Genomic DNA, 24,387 nt, shown 5'->3' with positions numbered 1-24,387 from the left:
ATTACCTACCACAGATTAGAGCTCGGGCCATTTCAATGTACTAATACCTCGGAAATTTTACAAAGCAAACTTGCTACACACATCACTACCTCAAAGCCGCAGTCATCCCTTAGCTCCAGAAAAGCTTGGCCCCATCCTTTCGGCTTCCGTAACCTCGCTCATTTTCGCGAGACTAAGGCTGAGCTCCGCGGCACTGCCGCTGGGGGCGGCTCCAGAACACTTCCGGGAGGCTCCTGTGGGGAAGTGTTTGGGTGTGTGCTTCCGGCGGTTTCCTGGCTGCTTCCTCAGCCTCCCGGACCATCGGGCTGAAGTAGTGGGCACGGAACGGGGGGCTAGCAACCCCCGGTCGTTGGGCCTGTCAGTCTCTAGCCATGGACCGGGACCTTATGCGGCAGTCACTGAATTTCCACGGGCCGTCATTGCTCTCCCTGCTCAGGAGTGAACAGCAGGACAATCCGCACTTCCGGAGCCTCCTGGGGTCGGTGGTCGAGCCTGCCCGGGGCCCACCGCCCCAGCAGCAGTTACAGGGAAGGTAATGGGACGGCGGCGCCGCTGCGAGACGGGGGAGGGGACGCAGCTCCGGGCTCCACTACCGCAGTCGGCCGGCTGAGTCCTGAAGGAGCAGAGCCGAGGCCGTGAGCACGTGAGAACTGCGGCGCTAGTTCCGAGGGCAGGATGGAGGAGGGTGCCCACTCCTGGTGTGAGGCCAATGCAGGATGCGGGCTGAACTTTTTAAATCTGGTACTGCACTACCAGAGGCGCGGATTCTTTAGCTAAAATCCCTTGGGCTTGTGTATCTGCCGCGGCTGTCCCTTTTTAAGTTTCCGCACCCTCCACCTACAGACCGGCGAATGAGGGAATCCTTGGTTAAAACTTTTTTTCGGAGGATGTACGGCCAAGAGCTTAGGACGGACCCGATTGGGCGATGAAAGCCGTGAGCAGACGCTTGGACAAGGTTTTGCAGGTAAACCAGTTTTCATAAATTTTGTTTCTTTTTAAGAAAAGAGAAGAGACTTGAAAACATTGAAATACAAAAATTCATTTCCAAAAAAGCGGATCTGCTTTTTGCACTTTCCTGGAAATCAGATGCACCTACAACTTCTGAAGTTAATGAAGACGATGAAGGTGAGATTAATCTTAAAATCGTTTGATTGCGATTTGGTTTAACAGCACTTCAGATGAACACAAAACTATTGTTACTAATTTTGTTAATTATTTTTTCAGAGCATTATGCAATCATGCCACCTTTAGAGCAATTCATGGAGATACCTAGTATGGACCGGAGAGAGCTCTTTTTTCGAGATATTGAGCGTGGTGATATAGTGATTGGAAGAATTAGTTCCATTCGGGAATTTGGGTTTTTCATGGTGTTGATTTGTTTAGGCAGTGGCATTATGAGAGATATATCCCATTTAGAAATCACAGTAAGTTATTCACTTTTCAGTTATTTGATTCTGTTTTGGATAAAATGTCATCTCAATGCAAAACTTACGTCTTTGCATCCAGTTGTAATTAAGTGTACCCTGCAGACATAGTTTTGAGAATTAAATAAGCATTAATTAATAACAAATAAGTATTAAGTAAAAAGTATAAATATAAAGCACCTTTCCTTTTTAAAAAATAATCAGCAGTAATAGAGTTACTTACAGTTTCTGGCACCATTTCTAGTTTCGGGGGGTTTTGGTCCTTTTGGTTGGCAGGGGTGGGGTCCTTTTTTAAATGCTCAAAGAGATATCAGTGGAGATGGTGAGATTGATTAGTAGCCTGGGGTTATTTCTTCTAGTTGAACATGTTTTTAATTATTTAGTATTTAGCATTAGATACTTGTATGTGGATAATTTAGAAACAAATTCTTGTCTTATTCAATATGTATTTACAATAATTAAATTAAGTGGTTTGTACATTATAATAAGATGCTTTGCCCAAGGTGAATAGACCTAAATTTGAAATAGTATGTCACTTTAATTTAAAAGGTTTGATATTTACTGTCTGTTAAGGCAGATAGAAAGGGAAGAAAAGCAGAAGGTATCACAAACTGGATAACAGACGTAAACTTTGAAGAATTCACATTTCATTTTCTTTGGAACTCTCCTACTTTCTGGACAAGCTTTAGTTTTATATTTAACAAGCACAAAATAACTTTTTGTTTCATCATCCATACTTATATGTGGTTCCTAAAACTAATTGCAAATTGCATGAGATTTTAGTTTTTGACCTGAACCAGAAAACTTGTTTTATTATGTTTAGGCACAGAAATTATTAAAATCCTTATTTAAATTTAGACTCTAGGGTGCTAGTTGTTTTCTTAATGTTCTTGTCAACTATTAGCTGTTTATACTGAACAGCTAGAATAAAAGAAGACACTTCTCACCAAAGAATAGAATGTCTGGTGTTTTACAGTACTTCTCATTGCAGGCTCTATGTCCACTAAGAGACGTGCCTTCTCTCAGTAACCATGGGGATCCTTTATCATATTACCAAATTGGTGACATCATTCGAGGTAATCAGTTTCATCATATTAATAAAAAAGTAACAGTTGTCATATTTGTTAGTTTGCATTGCCTTGTTAATCAACTCAATTTTCTTATTTTTTAAGCTGGAATCAAGGATATCGACAGATATCATGAAAAGCTTGCTGTATCTTTATATAGCTCATCTCTTCCACCACACCTATCTGGTATTAAATTAGGTGTAATTAGTTCCGAAGAACTTCCTTTGTACTACAGGTAATTTATCCACATTGTCTCAACAAGTTAAGTGGAAAACAATTTCTTTGCTAAAAAATAGCAAATTTTGCCCAACTTCTAACAAAGTAGAATTCTAATTTCTCTTATTTCAAAATATGCTAATTTTATTTTTATAACCCTTAAATTTCTTCAAACTTGGCAAAAGGAACCAAGTCATTACTGCCACACTTTCGTGTACAAAAATGGTCTGAGTATTTAAATCCCATGTGATAATGCTATTTCCTTAATGAAAATGGGACATGCTAATCGTGTTAATCATTTTTATATTTTTGTTGTGACTTTTTTTTTTTTTTTTTTTTTAAGGAGAAGCGTTGAACTAAATAGCAATTCTTCAGAATCCTATGAGAATATCATGCAGAGTTCTTTGGGATTTGTTAATCCAGGAGTAGTTGAATTCCTTTTAGGAAAACTAGGAATAGATGAATCTAATCCACCATCTTTAATGCGAGGCCTGCAAAGGTATAGTAAATCAGTATTATTCTATTAAGTGGTGAGGTCAGTGGTGCTGAAGTCAAAAGCTGCATAACTGAAGAAAATACTCGATTATCCTAAGCTTGCTGCCAAAGTTTGAATGAACTAGGTGATCCCCTTCTTCTGGAATGGAGTCTTTTATCAGTGATTGATGTGTGCCATGTGACCAGGTAGATGCAGAAAAAATTTATAAGATGCAGAGAAAGATGCAGAAAAAAATAATATTTAACAGTAATAGTCATTCCTGAGAGTTCAATAATTTTGCTTTGTAAATAAAATACAAATTTCTTGCTTGGGATTCAGTTTTTATTGTCAGGTGGAGAGATATAGTTACCCCAAAAAGTATTTACAGTTTGACTTTTATTTTCTTTAATAGCAAAAATTTCTCTGAAGACGATTTTGCTTCTGCATTAAGAAAGAAGCAGTCTGCATCTTGGGCTTTAAAATGGTATGAAGACTGTCTTTCAACACTTGCATTAGTCTAAAAGGTTCGGTTAAGGCAAGCATGCTTATGTCATCTTTAAGACCAAATTTGTTTATAAATGAATTTAAATGATACCTTTTTGACATTAGCTTTGTTAAAGGTGTAAATGGTGTTATGTTGTAAACTTTAAAGATTTAAGTTATAGCCAATATTTTTAATTTTTTAAAAAAGGAATTAGTATATCAATATCTGGATTTCATAATTATTTGTTATGAAATTATCCAAAGACAGAATACTTCTTAGTTATGTTGAGAATATCAAAGACTAAATATTAACCAAATTTGATTTGCTTTAAAATTTTATTCGTGCTGACATTTTGTTTGGATATTCTGTGAAATATTTGTTATGTATGCTTTACAAACGCCTTTTTAGTGTGAAGATTGGAGTTGATTATTTTAAGGTTGGACGCCACGTGGATGCTATGAATGAATACAATAAGGCTCTGGAAATAGATAAACAAAATGTGGAAGCTTTGGTAGCTCGTGGAGCATTGTAAGTGGATAATGGGTTTTAAGGAATATTTACAAGGTAAATGTGTATAAGATTTATGAATAGCTCACGAGATAAATTCCTCTAATTTTGTCTCATATCTATAGATATGCAACAAAAGGAAGTCTGAACAAAGCAATAGAAGATTTTGAGCTTGCATTGGAAAACTGTCCAACTCACAGGAATGCAAGAAAATACCTCTGCCAGACCCTTGTAGAAAGAGGAGGGCAGTAAGTGTCAGATTTTGTTTAACAGCAAAGATCTAATATTCAACCAGGTACTATAAAATCTTGAACTTAACATAAGGAAATAGCATCTCTAACTCAGTTCAGACACTCTTAGTTTCAATTTTGGTTGAAAATGTTTTTTAAATATAGTCCTCTATACATTTTCTAGTCCTTTTTTTCCTTCTTTATTACTTAGGTTCTTTAAGATAGGAGATATTTTAGTGTCTTGACTTCACTGTTCTGAATATTTTCATTACACAGAAATATAAATGTAAAGATACAAGAAATTAGGTAAATATTCTTTTCCTGGACATACACTAGAAATTTCTAATTTATTTCATCATTTTAGTAATTATAATGCCAGAAATATAAGTTGAGAACTCTATAGTTAATTGTGAATAAGATTTCACTGTTGTATTCAGCTTATTGCTCTACTTTGTCCAGTGAAATCCACAAAACTTAGATTAAACGAAGAGCAAAACATTAAGAACAAACCCTATAACCTATCTTACTGTCCTGAGATACTGGCATAATACTTGGCATAGTAGTTTTATAATAAATATTTAATGACTAATAGAGTAGTCTAATTTATAAAATATTTTGAAGAAACATAATACTTTAAATATAAATAATTTGCTAACACTCTGCTTTAATCATTAAAGACCAGTTTGTGATTAATAGCATCTTTTTGCTGCTAATTTTTTAAAGAGAATCATCTCTTTTCTGTTTCATGAATTTGCCTGATCATTCCAGTTTGTATGATCATTCCAGAACTCCATATAAATGAAATTTTGTAATATTTGTTTTTAACTGATATGAACTTCTACTTGGACCCAAGTGTTTGGAGCAGCTTTTTACTTTCTCACTAGGTACATAAGCTATTACCTACTTAAATGTGGTTGTCTTATTATTCACATATTGGTGATTTTTAGCTCAGTGAATGACAACACCATCTATTCCATCATCCAAGCCAAAAATGTTGATCGTCTTTGGTCCCTTACTCCCCTCATCCAGTCTGACACAAGTGATTCCATTGAACCCACTGGTTTTTAAATTTGTTTCATAGTAATTACTTTTTCCTACTTTCCAAAACCTGAAAATATTTTGCAAAATCCTTTCACTGCTGTGTATCTAAACTTTCTAATTCTCATTTTTCACAACATAGACTTGTGAACATCATCTAATAATTATTCTATCTACAGGCTGGTTGTGATATACACGTATGCCTTGGTATTTCCAACTTTAGCAGTGAATTTTCTGGGAAAATTTTTCTGTAGAAAGGAAAATTCTTCATAAATTACTAGGAAAAGCCAGCCTATATAATTCTGTACTAAAGCTCAAGATCATAGTAAATTTACAGAGGATATCAGTTGATCATGTGTTTTCACGTATTATACTAAAATGCCAATGCTTGACCTACAGTATGGCTTTAGGTATCAGTAATAGATTCCTATTCGTTTTTTGTTTGTTTAATTAAGATATAATTAACACATAACTATATTAGTTTCAGGTTATGTGCAGTATATGATTAGATATATGTAAATATCGTGAAGTATTGACCACAGTAAGTCTGGTTAACATCCATCATCATACATAGTTAAATTTTTTTTTTCTTGTGATGAGAACTTTAAGATGTACTCTCTTTGCAACTTTCAAATATACAATATAGTATTAACTATAATCACCATGATGTACATTACATCCCCAGGACTTTATCTTATAACCCCCACATCTGGCAACCACCAATCTGTTCTCTGTATCTTTGAGTTCAGTTTTTCTGATTTGTTTTATGTGGTTTTATATTGTCTTTTTACCAAAAAATAGCTGTAAAAGCACAATATTTAAGTACTGTTCAATTTGAAAATAATTTGCTGGGCTTCCCTGGTGGCGCAGTGGTTAAGAATCCGCCTGCCAATGCAGGGGACACGGGTTCGAGCCCTGGTCTGGGAAGATACCACATGCCACGGAGCAACTAAGCCCGTGCGCCACAACTACTGAGCCTGCACTCTAGAGCCTGCGAGCCTAGAGCCCGTGCTCTGCAACAACAGAAGCCACCGCGATGATAAGCCCGCACACCGCAACAAAGAGTAGCCCCCGCTTACCGCAACTAGAGAAAGCCCGACGCAACAATGAAGACCCAACACAATCAAAAATAAAATAAATAAATTAATTTATTTAAAAAAATAAAATAATTTGCTGAACATGGTTTTTCCCCTAATAAATTCTGTCATATACACCTCTGCCGTATATGCATATTTGATGACTTCTAATTTTTACTCAAAAAAAAGCTAAATTTTCCTTTCAAATTTAGGTTAGAAGAAGAAGAAAAGTTTTTAAATGCTGAAAGTTACTATAAGAAAGCTTTGGCTTTGGATGAAACTTTTAAAGATGCAGAGGATGCTTTGCAGAAGCTTCATAAATATATGCAGGTGATTCTTTATTTCCTCTTAGAAATTTAATGAGATTTGAAATTAATGCCAAAACTTAACTTTCTTCTAGGGAAAACTATTCTAGATCATTTAATTAAGGCATTATGAAGAGTTTTTTAGACATAGCTTTTCTTAATTGGGTTTGACATTGCTTCATAGTTTTGTTAATACTCAAAAGTAAAAATAGCCCTGTAAGAAAATTCCCATTGCCTAAATTTGGTATGTGGATTTGAGAACTGTCCTTGTAGTGAGCTTTCCTGGTGGTTACAGAATTCAGTATTGTTACTGTAATTGAGCTAATTATAAAAAACCTTTTTGAGAAATATTTTAAACTGTCTTTTCCTGTAATACTGATGATGATGTTTTCTCATGCATTTTCTTCTGAATTGGACCATTGCTGCTGTGTCTGTGACATCTGGTGCTGCTCATCCCCATCCTCAAACTGGAAAATGATTTCTTATATAATCATGCATCCAACTGGGCTGTGCTATTTTTTAAATGGTTTGTATTTGAACATGGTGATTTCCCCCTCAATTCACCTTAATGGAATTTCTTTATTTGAATTTTATTTATAAAATTTGTGTCCTGTTTAAATTTTTAATGTTTTTTAATAATTTTTCATGTATTTTATTTTTTCCCTTTCTTGCACTCTGGGTCATGGGAATCGATGCAATGGCTTCCTCTTTTTTCATGGAATACCAACTGCAATTGGTCCTCAATACTGTTCTGGCTGTTCCAATGATTAATGCCAAACACCTGTGTGATTAATTTTTATATGTTAAAAATACTTGTTTAATGCTGGATATATGGTGATTTGGGTATACCACATTTGGTTTCTGGTTGGGGGGTTGGTCTTTTGAAAACTGGGTTTTATATATTCTGCTATTTTTAACGTGTGGTTTTTTCCGATATCTGGGTTCTAAAAGAAATCTTTGGAATTAAGAGAAAGACAAGCTGAAAAGGAAGAAAAGCAGAAAACAAGGAAAATAGAAACAAGTGCAGAAAAGTTACGTAAGCTTTTAAAAGAGGAGAAAAGGTAAACTATGATATTCAGTATTCTTAAACTTAAAGCAGGTACTGAGTTGAACCAAGTGCCATATGGGAGGTAAAGTAAGTAAAACAAAAGTGTTTCAAGTCGTAATCAATGATTCTTAGCAAGTATGTATACCATAAATTTTTCTATAAAAGAGATAAAGCAAAGTGGAATGGAAGGCTAGAATTCTGCAAAAAAAAAAAAAAAATTTAATCTTAGAATTAAAATATGTAAGTCATTTTAATTATCTGTATTTTAGGGAGAAATGTTTTAGAACTAGAGCAGTAATTTTCAACTGGGAGCGGTTTTGTCCCCCAGAGGACATTTTTGGTTGTCATAACTGGTAGAGTGCTATTGGCATCCAGTGGGTAGAGGTCAGGGATGCTGCTAAATTTTCTACGATGATGTAGGATTCCCCCACCACCACCCTACCCTCCCAGCAAAGAATTATTCGGCCAAAAATGTTAATAGTACTGAGGTGGAAAAACTATGAACTAGAGGTAGCCAAATATAAAACCTCAATTCTCTTCTTTATGTATTCATATGGTCTTAAATTTTTAAGGTAATATGGGAAATGTCACTGTGTCTTTCAGAAATGATGGATTTGCTTACAGTAACAACTGTCTACACAAGTATTTTTTTCCAAAAGTCATGACATGGTAAAATTGGATCTTGTAGTAACTAGGATTATTATTATAATTCCTTATCTAAGCCACAACTTTTATGAAAATATTTAGAGAGAATAAAATAGAACTAAAATCTTTATGGATAATTAAACATTTTTATACTCAACATATCTGATGAGTTAACTACATTTTTTTAGGCTAAAGAAAAAAAGAAGAAAATCAACTTCTTCCTCTTCAAGTGTTTCTTCTGCTGATGAATCAGTTTCTTCTTCTTCATCCTCTTCCTCTTCTGGTCACAAAAGGCATAAGAAACATAAGAGGAATCGCTCAGAGTCTTCTCGAAGTTCCAAAAGGCATTCAGCTAAGGCATCCTCAAATCAGGTAGATCAGAATAAGAAAGATGAGTGCTTCCCAGTTCCAGCCAATACTTCAGCATCTTTTCTTAACCAAAAACAAGAAGTGGAAAAACTACTGGAAAAGCAGGATAGGTTACCATATCAAAAGAAACAGGTAAAAGAAAAAGATAGATGCCCTCTTTCTTCATCTTCAGTTGAAATTCCGGATGATTTTGGAGGTAGGTCTGAAGATCCAAGAGATTTTTATAATAGCTATAAAACTCAGACAGGTAGTAGCAAAACAGAAAAGCCACATAAATCAGAAAGACATTTTTCCAGTAGAAGAGATTCCTCAGATTCCTTCTATAGGAATTCAGAGGACAAGATAAAAATTTATGGTTATAGAAGATTTGAGAAAGATACAGAAGGAAGAAAAGAACACTATAGAAGGTGGGAGCCAGGTTCCGTGAGATATTCCACTTCACCAGCAAGCTCAGACTACTCTTGGAAGTCAGTTGAAAAATATAAAAAATACACTTATTCTGGATCACGTGATTTCAGTAGACATGAGCAAAGATATCAATTAAATAAAAATCAAGGAGAATATGAAAGAGAGGGTAATGATGAGGAGGATGTTAAAACAGAGGTTCCAGAAGAGGGACTAAGTAGCAAAGAGCATTCAGAAAGTGGAGTTAAAAAAAAATTACCTCAAAATTTACTCAATATATTTAATCAGATAGCTGCATTTGAGAAAGAAAAAGGAAATAAGCCAAAAAATTAATATGCCAAGGGGATCAGCACCATTACACTAAAGGCTTTTAATAAAAGGTTTTGGTCTTTTAGTAATAACAGTCCAGTGCAGAAATATCTGCTCCTGCAGTTATTTTATTTGTAGAGACTACAGAAATCAAGTGCTTTTTATAGCGATCCTCAAAGTATATTTCAGTTGTAGGTCCCCTTTTCATAGCTTGATTTTTTTCAGGCTTTTCTTGTGTATGTTTATATACAGTTATTTCTTACTCTGATGATTTAAACTTCTTCACCTGAAGATAACACTCTCAAAGTATTGTTTCTTCATTGTATTATGGTGTGTGAGAATTCCTTGGGTCCACCTTATCCTGCTGTTTGAGAGAATATTAAATTTGTGCATTGAACACTTGGATCGTTTTTATCAAAAATTATTTCATTCTCTCCTCTGTTAAATTAAAAGCTCTTGACTTTTGAAACAAATATATTTGAATGTTTCATAAGTACCATTTTATATTCATTGTTTAAATATAAAGTTTTTTTGCATAACTTTTATTTTAAAATGGTAGATTATCTGTCTTGTCTAATTGACCTCTAAACCCTGATTTAATTAAGATGGTTTATGTATCAGCTGTTTAACAGGTACCTTAGGAATAAAGCCATAAAAGTTGACTAGGGCCCATTTTACTTATTTCTCTTTTTCTCCCCCCTTCTTTCTAGCAATATAGGACTAAGAAATTTCTTTAAATATTGGCAAGACCCTAAGAGACTACATTCCAGGCAAAAATAGATCAGAGTAGGAAAGAGTTCTTTTAGCAGTGGCAAGTGAAACACACTATAAATCTGGTCTTCCACTACGGGAAAGGAAGTTAGGAAACTGTCCTAGTATTGCAAATGTCCAGTTGGGAAGGCACTGGGCCTGTTTCTAAATAGCCTAGAGCTGGCCTGCATTTCTGCTTTTCTTCCTTAACACCTCTCCTCTGATACCTCCTTTCTTAGAGTCTGAATAAATGACTAGGCCGACAGAGCCTGGGCTTAGAATAAATTTCAGCAACTAGAGCTGAAGAAGGAATGGACTTTGATCGTAAGGATCCTCCCCAAATTATTGAAAACAGTATAGACAGGGATAGAGATAGATATAAATAGAAGTCATAGGTGTTTATAATGGGCTTTAGGATCTTTCCAACTCATGATGACACTGGATGGGGTTGGAGGGTAGTGAGTATCCATCTACAAAGGTCTAAGTGACAGAGAATGACAGAGGAAGAAGACAGTCCTTGTTCTGTCTTGGAGTTCCTGCCAACAGTAAAATACCGAAAGTTAGTACAACTGGATGTGTACTATTTGTGACCTTCAGACTTCAGTGATGGGAGCCTAATGAAAAAGCTAAAATTTGTTTTACAATGGAACAGAAAAAGAAACTCTGGTCAAAAACAATAGGTAATGACAGTAGAAATCAGTCAGTCACTTGGGCATTAGTCTTTGCACCAAGAAATTTATCAGAAAAGAGTCCCTAGTTCTTTCTGTGTATTAATGGTTCTGGTATCATCCCTACGTAGTCCTACATAGTGGTGTTTTTAAAGAGTGGAGACTCTTTCTACGCCTTGACCTTTAGGAATTGCTAGCACAGCTTCAGGATTTTACACACACTGTATTTAATAAAATCTCTGAGCATCACTATCAACCAGCATTGTCATTTTCCAAAGCGTTTTTGTGGCTTAATGTTACATTCAGTTACAAAAAATTAGGATAGTATCTTATACAACAGCCTGCCTGAATTTAGAAATTCCATCTTCCCCAAAGCTTCTTTCCTGGGATATATTAAGCAGATTATATAAGACAATTTATAAGGATATATTCAGGAAACCCATCACAGAAAAAAATATATTATTGGAGATTTACTTGTGAAGAATCCCTAGTGGTATCTTCAGCACTTTTTTTCCCTGAACATTATGTCTGTAGTTTGTACGTACCCAGGCAGTATCTTGGTTTGTATAAGTAGATGACTTTCTAACACAGCAGGTGAATGTTAGGATAACTCTCTCGATTTGGAGATAATGGGGTTGATCCCTTGTTTCACCATTTAACATTATTACACTGAACTTGGAACTATTACTTTATTTAAGAGTTAAATGTAGACTTGCATGCTGGCTTGAGAACCTAACCATTCCGCAAATACTGTGCTAGGCTTTGGTTGGTGACTCAATAATAGGTAGAAGTTACTGTGCAATTCCAATGTGTCAGGCCCTGTGCACTTTGTATATATTATCTGATTATTTCAATAAACTTTCGATATAGGTAACTCTTACTGTCTCTATATTACAAATGAGGAAAAAAGCATAAAGTAACTTTCCCAAGGTCAGAGAACTAGTAAGATACAATCCCTGCCTTCATAGAATACAGTGTTTAATATTTCAACTTACAAGTAATTTACAAAGTAAAATAGGGCAGAGAATGAGAACTCTGAACATTTGAAGTGACCATAAGATTAATCAGTTTTTAGATCTTGTAAATCTCACTTACCAGAACAGTGTTTTACGAAACAATATTCAGCTTTTTACCCATCTTATTCATTGGACTTGGCTATGCCTTTTGTTGGCTATTACTAAAAATGATAATAAAATACTCTAGTGATCAGGAGAAACCACTACTGCCTTTCAGAAGGAATTGCAAGTGACAGTTCTAAACAATGACAATTGTCATAACAAATATTTTTTTCCAAGGTTTGAAGGAGACAGTACTCATTTAGGTACATAGATCCTGATAAATTTATTTGAAAACCAGTTTTATAACATCATAGTCATACTTCAGGAGTTCAAACTGTTGGGCACATGTTATGATAAAGTATTGACTGAAATAACTAATTCTTAATCTGATAGTCTACCTTCACTGCAAATTTATGGAATTCCTATTGCAAATCTAATTATGCTTAGCTTTCTTTAGATTGTTTATTAAATCAAGGAAATCTTGAAAACACATTCTTGGTTGTATCTCGAGAGCAAAATCTTTAATGTGTTTGACTTCTTTCAAGATCAGAATGGACTACTTCCTAGAAATTTAAGCTGCACTTTTATTGAGACAGTGGTTCTCTTTCCTATCAATTGTTTTCTTGGTCGGGGGAGGGGGAGAGGTAATGCCATTTTTTGACTAAAAATTTTTTAATTATGCTAAAGGAAGAAACTAACATTTCTTCCCCCAAAGTCTGGGAAGTATGTTTCTTTTAATAAAACCTAATTTCAAGATCTTCCAGGGTAAAAGAGCTATAACAAACAAAATGACAGTGGAAAATATCATAACCCTATGCTTGTATAACACGTATCCTTGTTAAGAATCTGTTCTTCTTTCCCTCTATGTGAAAAAAATAGTAGGAAAAAAGCTAAGAAAATTAAACATTTCTTTGGCTTATTTGGACCCAAATAGCTTGACTTTTTTTTTTTTTTTTAACAGTTTTTGTATTTTCCACTGGATAAAACTTTTGTCTGGTCATTTTGTATTTCTAACACTATTTCAGTAGGCCTGTATATCAGTATAAGGCACCCAAAAGCATAGAGTGAGTGGGATATACTATTTTAAAATTATGAGATTTTTGGTTTTGTGTTTACAACTTGTTCAAAAGAGAGATTAAAATGTTTATTTGCTGCTCTTTTTGCTTTTACCATTACTGGAGCCACTGCTAGCACTAGTTGGTCTAGAAGTGCTGCCAGTTAGTGAAGAGGCTGGGAAGTTCAGCTCTAATACTTTAATTGAAGTCTGAGAAGCAGAAGTACTTGTACTCTTAGATGACCTAGAATAAAACCAGAATTACTGTAATTTAATTCAAAATTTTTATTTTAGTAGAGACCCCCTCATTAATGGCAAAAGATGCCATAATCCCACAAGTAATTAAAGAGATCAAAAAAGATATGCTATTAATAGTGCTAATAATTTTAAAAGCATCACCATTAGTAATATCAAGAAATTAATTTAAAAAGGAAAAGGTGATAAAGTTTCAAACCAGTAGAAAAATAGTTCAACAAATATATTTCTATTGATATATGAAAAATGTTTTCAACTATAACCAATTTAGAGATAAAATCATTAGGTATTAAAAGTTTGCAAAAATCATTAAAAGATAACAAAAACAGGCATGGGAATTTGGGTGCTGGCAAGAGTGATTAAAATGATAGGTTATATAATTTAAACCAAAAAGAAGAAAGTGAAGGGCCTATTGACAGGATAAAATGGTGGTAACTATCCATACAATTGTAAATACTAAGATTTTTAAATATATATTTTTATGAAAGTACTGGGATGTTCAAGTGGCTGCTCACCATGTTTACATAGAAAGTGTTTTTGTCTTGTTTTACTTAAGCACTGTCTTTTAGGAAATCCTTTCATGACATCTCTTCGTGGAGTAATGAAAAGTAATATGGCTGCTGAATGTGGGAGATTGGGAATTTTAAAATTAGGATCATCATTAATAATTATTTTGTCAGCAAAGCACAAGAGTGTTGACTAAATGTCTACTTGATGATAGAATTCTGTATAAAACTAAACTGCAGAAGTAAAGAATAATTTCCTTTTTAGCAAAATTAAGCAGCATAAATAAAATTCTGACTCCTGAAGATTTTACAATGGATTTTAATAATAAGTCTGTACAACCAAGTTGCCCTTTTATGGTTTAATAAATTCTCCCCATACTCAGGGATGACCATGCTAAATGTACCCTCCAAAATCTCACCCTGCTTTTATCCTACTGAAATAGCTGCTAGTCACAAAGTCACAAATAGCTGCTAGTCACTTATGTCAAAATGAAAATAATAACACCAGACAGAAGTCAGAAGGAAAGAGTCTTGCCCTGCTGGCTGTTTTCTGTGTATGTGACACTGACACATGCCATAGCTGTGGCATGTAGAAGTAGCTGAGTTCACTTAGGATGGAAGCTGTGAGAGTTGTAGGTAAGTAAGTAAGGAGATGGTGTTTTCTCCTTCCACTTACCTTGCTGATACCAGTGAAGTCTGGGAAGGAGATCTAGAACTGTGACGACTCCCTTTAGTACTAGCTGTAGGTAGTGCTAAACCACTCTGGAAGGATAGTCAATAGCAATCAGTACCACTGCATTTTAGAATAATTTTCCTTAGACTTCATTTTATGATGAATACCATAAATTTTTCATGAAATGTTTAAGAAATATTTATATTTAACTAGAAGATACTCATTACCTGTTGAAAGTATGTTTGAAGGATAATACCAATCTCAGCATTTTCTTCTGTGATATCAACTAACATTTCATCAATGATCTTGTGAAGCTGTTTCACTTCACGAAGTTTGATGTCTTGTTCTTCTAGTGTTTCATCTTTCGTGTCTTTCAAAAGACGGATTTCCTTGATGAGTTTTGCACACTGTTGGTCAACAGTAGTGTTATTATTTAAACCTGTTTTCTAGAACTTAATATTTTTTAATGGGTGAAGGAGGGTTTGGGGTTACCATTTGGAACTCCAAAAAAATATAAATATGACAGGTCAGTTTTTAAAAGTTATCAATACCTGTTTAGTTACTCTCTCTAATTTTGGCTTCTGCTCCTCAGTTTCTCTCCTTAGTTGAAGTGCATAAGCTTGCTTCTCTGATATTTTTTCTTTGACATTATTTGTTAAATGTTCTATAACTGCTAAAGTATTTTCCATGCTCTGCAGAAAATAAAGTATTAACATACTTATTGGTTAGGATCAGAAGTAACTTTTATAACTTGCCAAGTATTCATTTAATTTCGATTCATTTATTTTTGTATACAATGTACATTCTGTTGGTAGATAATAAGTATAATGGCTTTATGGATTAAGTTTTATATATAATTCCACTGGAAAGTATTTTTATGGTATTTGGGAGAAAACTAATTCAAACAATGACTGTTGAAAGCATACAATTTTCAAAGATTCCTAATTCATATCACCTGTTCCTTCAACTTTATTAGTCAAAAAAAAAAATCTAAGTGTTTATAGAGCCTGCTTATTACCAAGCACGTTGTTTTCTTATCTTTCAGACTTTTAAGGAACAATCTTTAAGGTGATCTTAAAGGATTTAAGTGAAATAAAGTTCATTGAATAAAAGGTTAGTGGATAGATCATAATTGGCTAGCTATGATTCATCAGTTAATCAACAAGTAATTGTCAGGAGTCTAACCTACACTTTAGCACTGGGATTTTAACTAATTTAGTTAATACTTTGATCACTTATTTTTTTTCTCATTTAATGAGACATCTCTCACTATCTAATTCTCTAAAAAATTGTCTTTGTACAAGATAACAGGAAAGAATAATGATAGTTAACTTTTACTAAGGTCTTATTACTAAAGCCTGTAGAATTTACCTGGATATCTTCCTGTAGTTCTCTGATTTGTCTTTGTTTGTATCTGTGTTTTTCATCAACAGCTCTCTTTTGTTCTTCTAGTTGAATTTTTACCTCATACTCAGCACCTAGAATTTAAAGAATTTTTGCTTTAAATTTTTAACATGCTGTGTAGAAAGCAAGCTTAAAGTCTTACATAAGTTAAACTTTTAACATTTTTTTTATGAAAGGTTAAATTCCTTATGTCTAGTTGTTGAAAAACAGGGCATGAAATAACTTTTTATTTTGTCAACATAGAGCAGCCAATATGCTGTTCTCTTCAGATTTGAAATTAACTCCCCAGAGAAGTGATATGCCATATCACTAGAAGTAATAATGGAAATAACACCTTAGCACTTATTTTAAAGGAGGGGGATGATTAGTTTTTCCAACTGAATCAAACCTGATACACTTTTGTTTTCCTTGTCTCATAGTGTTCCTCTTTTTAAAATAAATAATTGTACAGCTTTCATTGCATGTATATTTTAAAAGTTTTAATAATTCCTACATACTAGATGGAGTCACTTTCTTAAAAGATTGTTTGTAATTGTTGTTGCAGCTGTTCAGCACTTGCAAGGTGTTTCCTAGAGCATAGATTTCTTTTTCAGCTTTGTTGATCTTAGCATCCAAACTGTCACCTTCCCTTTGAAGTTCTTCTTTTTCTTGAGCAGCCTATGAAAAATGGAATAGATTGGTTAAAAGTGTCATGGGGGAGAATGTCTGTTTTCAGAGCAGGAAATAGTTAACTCACAACAATACCAATTTGCCTTGGGGCCTACATGCAGCACCAAGCATTTATTTCTTGCACCTGATTTAAAGTGAAAGACCAAATCCTCAAGGCCTTCCAAATATAGCACATAGGATACAAAAGCATGATGGCAATGTAGTAACCAACCAAAGCTTACATGAAAACTCTCCAACAAAAATGAAGGAAAAGTTAAGCAGGTATAAACTTTACTGAGAAGAGAAATAAGGTTAGCTAGAAGAGGTTTCAAACTAGATATTAAATAAAAAGAATGTATGTTTCTCACCTGAAAGAGGCTTGGCACACTTTCTCATTTTAAGTCTTAGTAGTAAAAGAGGTGAACAAAGTATACCCATAAAGTGTTGCATATTTTTTAAAGGAAAAATACTGCATGATCCTACTTATATGAGGTACCTAGAGTAGTCAGATTCACAAAAGCAAAGTAGATTGGTGGTTGCCAGGAGTTTTGGAGAGGGAGAAATGGGGAGTTATTGTTTAATGGGTACAGTTCCAGTTTTGAAAGATAAAAAAAGTTCTGGGGATGGCTCTTGTGTTAACTGCACAACAGTATGAATATACTTAATACCACTGAAATGTACACTTAAAAATTATTAAAACAGCAAATTTTATGTATAATCACATTTTTAAAAGTTTTAATTAGATAATTGTGATAAATATGGCTAGAAAAAATGAAGTCTGTAAATTGCTGAAAACCAAAAATTCCTCAGTGAGTGAACATACTCAGTGACTTTTTCCAGCTTAACTGTGTCACTGGGCTAGGCCTTCTAGAGTTGTACCCAAACGGTTCCAAAGAACTCCAATTAAGGGTTGAGAGGGATAGCATGCATATATATTTAAAAGTGCCCCCATGAAAAGATGCTCAGCATCGTTAATCGTTAGAGAAATACAAATCAGAACTACAGTGAGGTACCACCTCACACCAGTCAGAATGGCCATCATCAAAAAGTCTAAAAATAACAAATGCTGGAGGGGGTGTGAAGAAAAGGGAACCCTCCTACACTGTTACTGGGAATGTAAATTGGTGCAGCCACTATGGAGAACAGTATGGAGGTTCCTCAAAAAACTAAAAATAGAGCTACCATATGATCCAGCAATCCCACTCTTGGGCATATATCCAGACAAAACTGTAATTCAAAAAGATACATGCACCCCTATGTTCATAGCAGCAGTATTCACAATAGCCAAGACATGGAAACAACCTAAGTGTCCATCAACAGATGAAAGGATAAAGCACATGTGGTACATATATACAATGGAATATTACTCAGCCATAAAAGAGAATGAAATAATGCAATTTGCAACAACATGGATGGACCTAGAGATTATCATACTAAGTGAAGTAAGAAAGAGAAAGCTAAATATCATTTATCACTTATATGTAGAATCTAAAATGTGACACAGATGAACATATCTATGAAACAGAAACAGACCCATAGATACAGAGAACAGACTTGTGGTTGCCAAGGGGGAGGGGGGTGGGGGACGGAAGGAGTGGGAGTTTGGGATTAGCAGAAGCAAACTATTACATGTAGGATGGATAAACAAAGTCCTACTGTATAACACAGGGAACTATATTCAATATCCTGTGATAAACCATAATGGGAAAGAATATTTGAAAAAGAATATATATATGTATAGCTGAATCACTTTGCTATACAGAAGAAATTAACACAACATTGTAAATCAACTATACTTCAATAAAATTTAAAAAAATAAATGAAAGTGCCAAAACCCTTTTTTAGTCAAAATCAACTAATAATTTCATTGTTAAATTTACTTAATCCCAAGTATCTGTATTTAAACCAGAATGTGGTCACTGGAAATTTTTTTTGGTAATGTTTCAATTCTTAACATTTTCAGTTATTTGTTTTATTATGCTTCAAGATATGTTACACATTTTTATAGCAAATAGTACATAATAAAAAATTAAGCTTAGCAAAAAAAACAGCGTTCTTAGGTAAATTACATCTAATTCTTTCAAGTTGAGTCTAGAATTAGCAAACATTTCATTCAAAATGTAGTGTAGTGGGAGAAAGCTAGAATGAATCAAAACAGCTAGATTTTAGTTGTGGATTTCCTACTAGTAAGCTGAATAACATTAAGTCATTTACTTCCCTACTCCAAGATCAGTTTGTTTGTCAAATAAATGGGTTGAATTTGTTCATTTATACAGAATCCTGATCTAATTCCATAAACACCTTAGACTTCTAAAGAGTGGTAAACAGAAAATCAGTCAGAGGTGTGCACTCCTGTAGAATCAGATAATCCCTGGAGGGCCCACTAGAAAATGCCAAGTCTTTGGTGTCACCATGCAGTGGCATCATTGTACACCCACTGATTGCTTTTGCCCATTTTCAGACCATGGATAATTTTTCTCAATGTAAGCCAGATTTACTTTAGTTATAAAGAAAAGTTTCAGTTTTACACATCTGGCACATGTGAAGTGTTATGAGTAAAACATTTAAATATGCTGACAACAAAAAATGTGAATAACTGTGTGGCAAGCTATGGACCCTGGAGGAAAGTGAAGTATGACATCAGGAAATTAACAAGGGCAACTGATAGCCGTGATTAATTTCACATATTCACTATAGTGGCACAGAAGGAATACTCTTCCTCATAAAATTTGCCTGTTTTCCTGAGAAGTGGATACTTCATCAACATCTTCATCATAACAGCAATAACAGTAATGATAGCTAATATTCATTGAGAGCTCATTTTGTTCCAGGCTCTGTTTTAAGGGCTTTATATATATTTTCTCATTTACTTCTTACAACAAAAGTAACAGTATTACCCTAATTTTGCAAGTGAGTAAACTAAGGCCCCAAATGGTTAAATAACTTATTCAAGGTCACCTACCTAATCAGTGATAGAACCAAGGCATGGACAAAAACACCAGTGCTTTTATGTAACTCATCAGAGCCCTTGTTGGTAGAGAAACTTAGCTGGAATTGCAACATCTATCTACTTCCCATCATTTAACAGACTAGAGCCTACAATTCACCCCTTGGGAACCTTCAAAACCTGAGAGGAGGAAAGTCCTGTTAATAGTGGGCAGAAGCCTCACGTACTAAAGACTGATGAGTTATAAGAAGGGTTTGAGAGCTGGGACTCATTTCTCATAATAGGTTGGGTGGAATTTCCTGAGGCAAAGTGGCAGACATATCACACAGTGTAGTATGTTAGGGGCAGCCTTAAAGAAGGGCTACAGAAGGAAACTTAGAAGATTAAGTAGAAGTCCAAATGGAGGGTGCATACACAGGGCCATCCTCTAAAGGTGTGAATTGGAGATCTCTTTCCCACTCCTATCCATGTATGATACAGGAAAAATGAGCTAAAGTTACAATCTCCATTCCTTCTTTGAACTGTTTTGAGTAACTTCCCAGACCTCTCAGCAAAGGAAATCACACCTGTTCAGGGTATTTTCTACAAGGGAAAGATGAATATAGCAGTAGTCAGGAAGGAAATTGCATCCAACTCCTGATCACTTCTAAATTTCCCTTTAGGGTTACAAGGTAAAGATAATCACGAGATGGCAGACAACTCTCAAAACAGAAAAAACAGAGTAGATTCACCTGATCTGTTTGTCCCCCACCTAAAACGAAAGCAAAGAACAGCCCTCTTCCTCTCTGGATATCTGCCATACCAGGACAGCAATGACAAACTGGAATGTAAGATTCAGAGGTGGTGTAGCTCTAGGTGACAATAAAGTCTAGGCTGTGGTCATATGAGTGCATGACTACAGTGAAGTAAAGCTTTGAGCCTGAGGTTTTGAACAGGTTGTCACAACATGTTAAGGACACCCAGAGTGATAGTGGGTCTTAGAGTAAAAGAGATTATGAACATTGAATAAATGAGGGAAAAAGACATGACACAAATGATAGCAGAAAAAACAGTGTCAGAGTGGTCCAGACCTCTCTTTGACCTCGTATATAAAACTAATAATGCTTCAGTACCTCCATCTAGCAACTCATGTTTTATGACCTAATTAAGTGTAATAGCTACTGGAGTGCTATGAAATTTGAAATTTCATGGCAAAAAAAATTTGCCATTTTGGTTTTTAACAAAGAGCTAAGAAAGAATGAATACTTCATTCTATCACAACTGTAAATCCATTAAGATTACCTTTATTACATAATAGGCCTGCGTTTTCTCCTCTTCTCCCTCAGGAGGCAGCATAACAACAGTAAGAATTTCATATCTATTCTTCAGCTTATCAATTTTACTTAGCCGCTCATGAAACTCAGCACTAGTATGAAAAGGAAAAGAAAAATTAAACACTGAAAAACAATATACTTTTAAAGGACTACTGTTCTTACAGAAAGTTTTGTGTTACTACTGAACTCAAACAGTTTAAATATATTCTCACATTACAATTTTATAATTCAGTGTGAAGGGTCTCAGATTTCACCCAATTTGAAAGCTAACAAGTTAGCCTGACACAGTTTCATGGATGCTGGCAAAAAACACAAGATTTCTAGGTCAGAGGAAAAGGCCTTTATCACTCATGGCATACCAAGTAGCATGAGCTTCCTATTTGCATTAGTTCCCCTCGCTCCCAAAGTGCCATGCAGGTGAGGAGGAGCTCAGATGGATGCTGCACATACAGCAGGTTTATGTCACAACTGAAGAACCCCAAGCTTAGTTAATCCAAATATTTTATAATGGGAAATAAGCAAACATACCTAACCTTTGCTGCAGAGGGAGATACTATCTCTAGCTCCCAAGCCTGCTCACTATCCAAACATCTTTTAAAAGATGGTCCAGTGCAAATCAAAACCACAATGAGATGTCACCTCACACCCATGAGAATGGCTACTATCAAAAAGACAAAAAAAAAAAAAAAAAAAAACCCAACATAGTATTGGTGAGGAAGTGGAGAAACGGAACCTTTAAGCACTATTAGTGGGACGGTGAAATGGTGCAAATGCTATGGAAAGCATGGCAGTTCCTCAAAAAATTAAAAATAGAAGAGCCATATGACCCAGCAATCCCACTTCTGGGTATATATCCTAAAGAATTTAAAGCAGGTTCTCAAAGAGATATCTGCACACCAATGTTCATATATTATTCACAAAAGCCAAGATGCGGAAGCAAGCCAAACACCCATGGACAGACGAATGAATAAGATACATAAAATGGAATATTATTCAGCCTTAAAAAGGAAATTCTGTCACATGCTACATGGTGAACCTTGAGGACATTATGCTAAATGAAATAAACTAGTCACAAAAAGACAAATACTACATGATTCCACTTACGTGAGGTATCTAAAGTAGTCAAATTCATACAGAAAGAATAGTGGCTACTAAGGGCTGGGGGAAGGGGGAAATGGGAAGTTAATATTTAATGGGTATAGAGTTTCATTTTTACAAGATGAAAAAGTTCTGGAGATCTGTTGCTCAACAATGTGAAAATATATAACACTACTAACTGTACATTGTAAAATTGTTAAGATGATAAATTTTATGTGTTTTTTACCAAAAAATTTTAAAAGACAGTTTCAGTTTTATAAGATGAAAAAGTTCTGGAGATCTATTGCTCAAAATGTGAAAATACTAACACTACTAACTGTACATTTTAAAATGGTTAAGATGATAAATTTTATGTTTTTTACCAAAAAAATTTTTTTAACATCTTTATTGGAGTATAATTGCTTTACAATGTTGTGTTAGTTTCTGCTGTATAACAAAGTGAATCAGCTATATGCATACATATATCCCCATCTCCCCTCCCTCTTGCGTCTCCCTCCCACCCTCTTTATCCCACCCCTCTAGGTGGTCGCAAAGCACCGAGCTGATCTCCCTGTGCTATGCGGCTGCTTCCCACTAGCTCTCTAGTTTACATTTGGTAGTGTATATATCTCAACTCTACTCTCTCACTTTATCCCAGCTTACCTTTCACCAGCCCCCGTGTCCTCAAGTCCATTCTCTACATCTGTGTCTTTATTCCTGTCCTGCCCCTAGGTGCATCAGAACCATTTTTTTTTTTTTTAGATTCCATATATATGTGTTAGCACACGGTATTTGTTCTTCTCTTTCTGACTTACTTCACTCTGTATGACAGACTCTAGGTCCATCCACCTCACTAAAAATAACTCAATTTCATTTCTCTTTATGGCTGAGTAATATTTCATTGTATATATGTGCCACATCTTCTATATCCATTCACCTGTCGATGGACACTTAATTTGCTTCCATGTCCTGGCTATTGTAAATAGTGCTGCAAAGAACATTGTGGTACCTGACTCTTTTTGAATTATTGTTTTCTCAGGGTATATGCCCAGTAGTGGGATTGCTGGATCATATGGTAGTTCTATTTTTAGTCTTTTAAGGAATCTCCATACTATTCTCCATAGTGGCTGTATCAATTTACATTCCCACCAACAGTGCAAGAGGGTTCCCTTTTCTCCACACCCTCTCCAGCATTTATTGTTTGTAAATTTTTGATGATGGCCATTCTGACTGGTGTGAGGTGATACCTCATTGTAGTTTTGATTTGTTTGATTTGCTCAACATCACTAATCATATCCCTAATGATTAGTGATGTTGAGCATCTTTTCCTGTGTTTGTTGGCAATCTGTATATCTTCTTTGGAGAAATATCTATTTAGGTCTTCTGCTCATTTTTGGATTGAATTGTTTGTTTTTTTGATATGGAGCTGCATGAGCTGCTTGTATATTTTGGAGATTAATCCTTTGTCAGTTGCTTCGTTTGCAAATATTTTCTCCCATTCAGAGGGTTGTCTTTTTGTCTTGTTTATGGTTTCCTTTGCTGTGCAAAAGCTTTGAAGTTTCATTAGGTCCCATTTACTTATTTTTGTTTTTATTTCCATTTCTCTAGGAGGTGGGTCACAAAGGATCTCGCTGTGATTTATGTCATAAAGTGTTCAGCCTATGTTTTCCTCTAAGAGCTTTATAGTGTCTGGCCTTACACTTTGGTCTTTAATCCATTTTGAGTTTATTTCTGTGTATGGTGTGTAGGAAGTGTTCTAATTTCATACCTTTACCTGTAGCTGTCCAGTTTTCCCAGCACCACTTATTGAAAAGGCTGTCTTTTCTCCATTGTATGTTCTTGCCTCTTTTATCAAAGAAAAGGTGACCATATGTGCCTGGTTTTACCTCTGGGCTTTCTATCCTGTTCCATTGATCTATATTTCTGTTTTTGTGCCAGTACCATACTGTCTTGATTACTGTAGCTTTGTAGTATAGTCTGAAGTCAGGGAGCCTGATTCCTCCAGCTCCGTTTTTCTTTCTCAAGATTGCTTTGGCTATTCAGGGTCTTTTGTGCAATTTTTTTGTTCTAGTTCTGTGAAAAATGCCATTGGTAGTTTGATAGGGACTGCATTGAATCTGTAGATTGCTTTGGGTAGTATAGTCATTTTCACAATGTTGATTCTTCCAATCCAAGAACATGGTACATCTCTCCATCTGTTTGATCATCTCTAATTTCTTTCATCAGTGTCTTACAGTTTTCTGCATACAGGTCTTTTGTCTCCTTAGGTAGGTTTATTCCTAGGTATTTCATTCTTTTTGTTGCAGTGGTAAATGGGAGTGTTTCCTTAATTTCTCTTTCATATTTTTCATCATTAGTGTATAGGAATGCAAGAGATTTCTGTGCGTTAATTTTGTATCCTGGTACTCTACCAAATTCATTGATTAGCTCTAGTAG

General features: G+C 35.0%; 2 protein-coding genes across 3 annotated transcripts in view; one reads left to right on the top strand and one right to left on the bottom strand.

Annotated features, from left to right (window-relative positions):
• The first annotated feature begins 230 nt into the window (after positions 1 to 230).
• Positions 231 to 10,049, top strand: TTC14 (tetratricopeptide repeat domain 14). Of its 2 annotated transcripts, XM_061193374.1 has the most exons (12): positions 231 to 532; positions 1,001 to 1,125; positions 1,225 to 1,424; positions 2,416 to 2,500; positions 2,597 to 2,726; positions 3,051 to 3,206; positions 3,595 to 3,666; positions 4,075 to 4,194; positions 4,299 to 4,421; positions 6,730 to 6,847; positions 7,774 to 7,883; positions 8,704 to 10,049. In XM_061193374.1, exons 1-12 carry the CDS (start codon positions 372 to 374, stop codon positions 9,620 to 9,622), a joined length of 2,319 nt encoding a protein of 772 aa, XP_061049357.1. In that variant the 5' UTR covers positions 231 to 371; the 3' UTR covers positions 9,623 to 10,049. The 2 variants fall into 2 exon arrangements, with proteins under 2 accessions (XP_061049357.1, XP_061049358.1); XM_061193375.1 differs by lacking the exons at positions 1,001 to 1,125; positions 1,225 to 1,424 and adding an exon at positions 844 to 964 and having other exon boundaries at positions 441 to 532.
• Positions 10,050 to 13,218: 3,169 nt separating this feature from the next.
• CCDC39 (coiled-coil domain containing 39) overlaps positions 13,219 to 24,387 on the bottom strand; it is a 45,314-nt gene continuing 34,145 nt past the window's right edge. The window contains exons 14-20 of the mRNA XM_061193373.1: positions 20,843 to 20,966; positions 16,464 to 16,623; positions 15,934 to 16,040; positions 15,114 to 15,254; positions 14,790 to 14,969; positions 14,566 to 14,651; positions 13,219 to 13,372 (exon numbers count right to left, since the gene is read on the bottom strand). Coding sequence (XP_061049356.1) covers positions 13,219 to 13,372; positions 14,566 to 14,651; positions 14,790 to 14,969; positions 15,114 to 15,254; positions 15,934 to 16,040; positions 16,464 to 16,623; positions 20,843 to 20,966 — 952 coding nt within the window. The remainder of the gene's footprint in view (positions 13,373 to 14,565; positions 14,652 to 14,789; positions 14,970 to 15,113; positions 15,255 to 15,933; positions 16,041 to 16,463; positions 16,624 to 20,842; positions 20,967 to 24,387) is intronic.

The sequence above is a fragment of the Eubalaena glacialis genome, chromosome 6, assembly GCF_028564815.1.
Source record: "Eubalaena glacialis isolate mEubGla1 chromosome 6, mEubGla1.1.hap2.+ XY, whole genome shotgun sequence".
Taxonomy (NCBI): Eukaryota; Metazoa; Chordata; class Mammalia; order Artiodactyla; family Balaenidae; genus Eubalaena; species Eubalaena glacialis.
The sequence above is the reverse complement of the archived record's forward strand: the minus strand, read 5'-3'. Positions and strand labels throughout refer to the sequence as shown.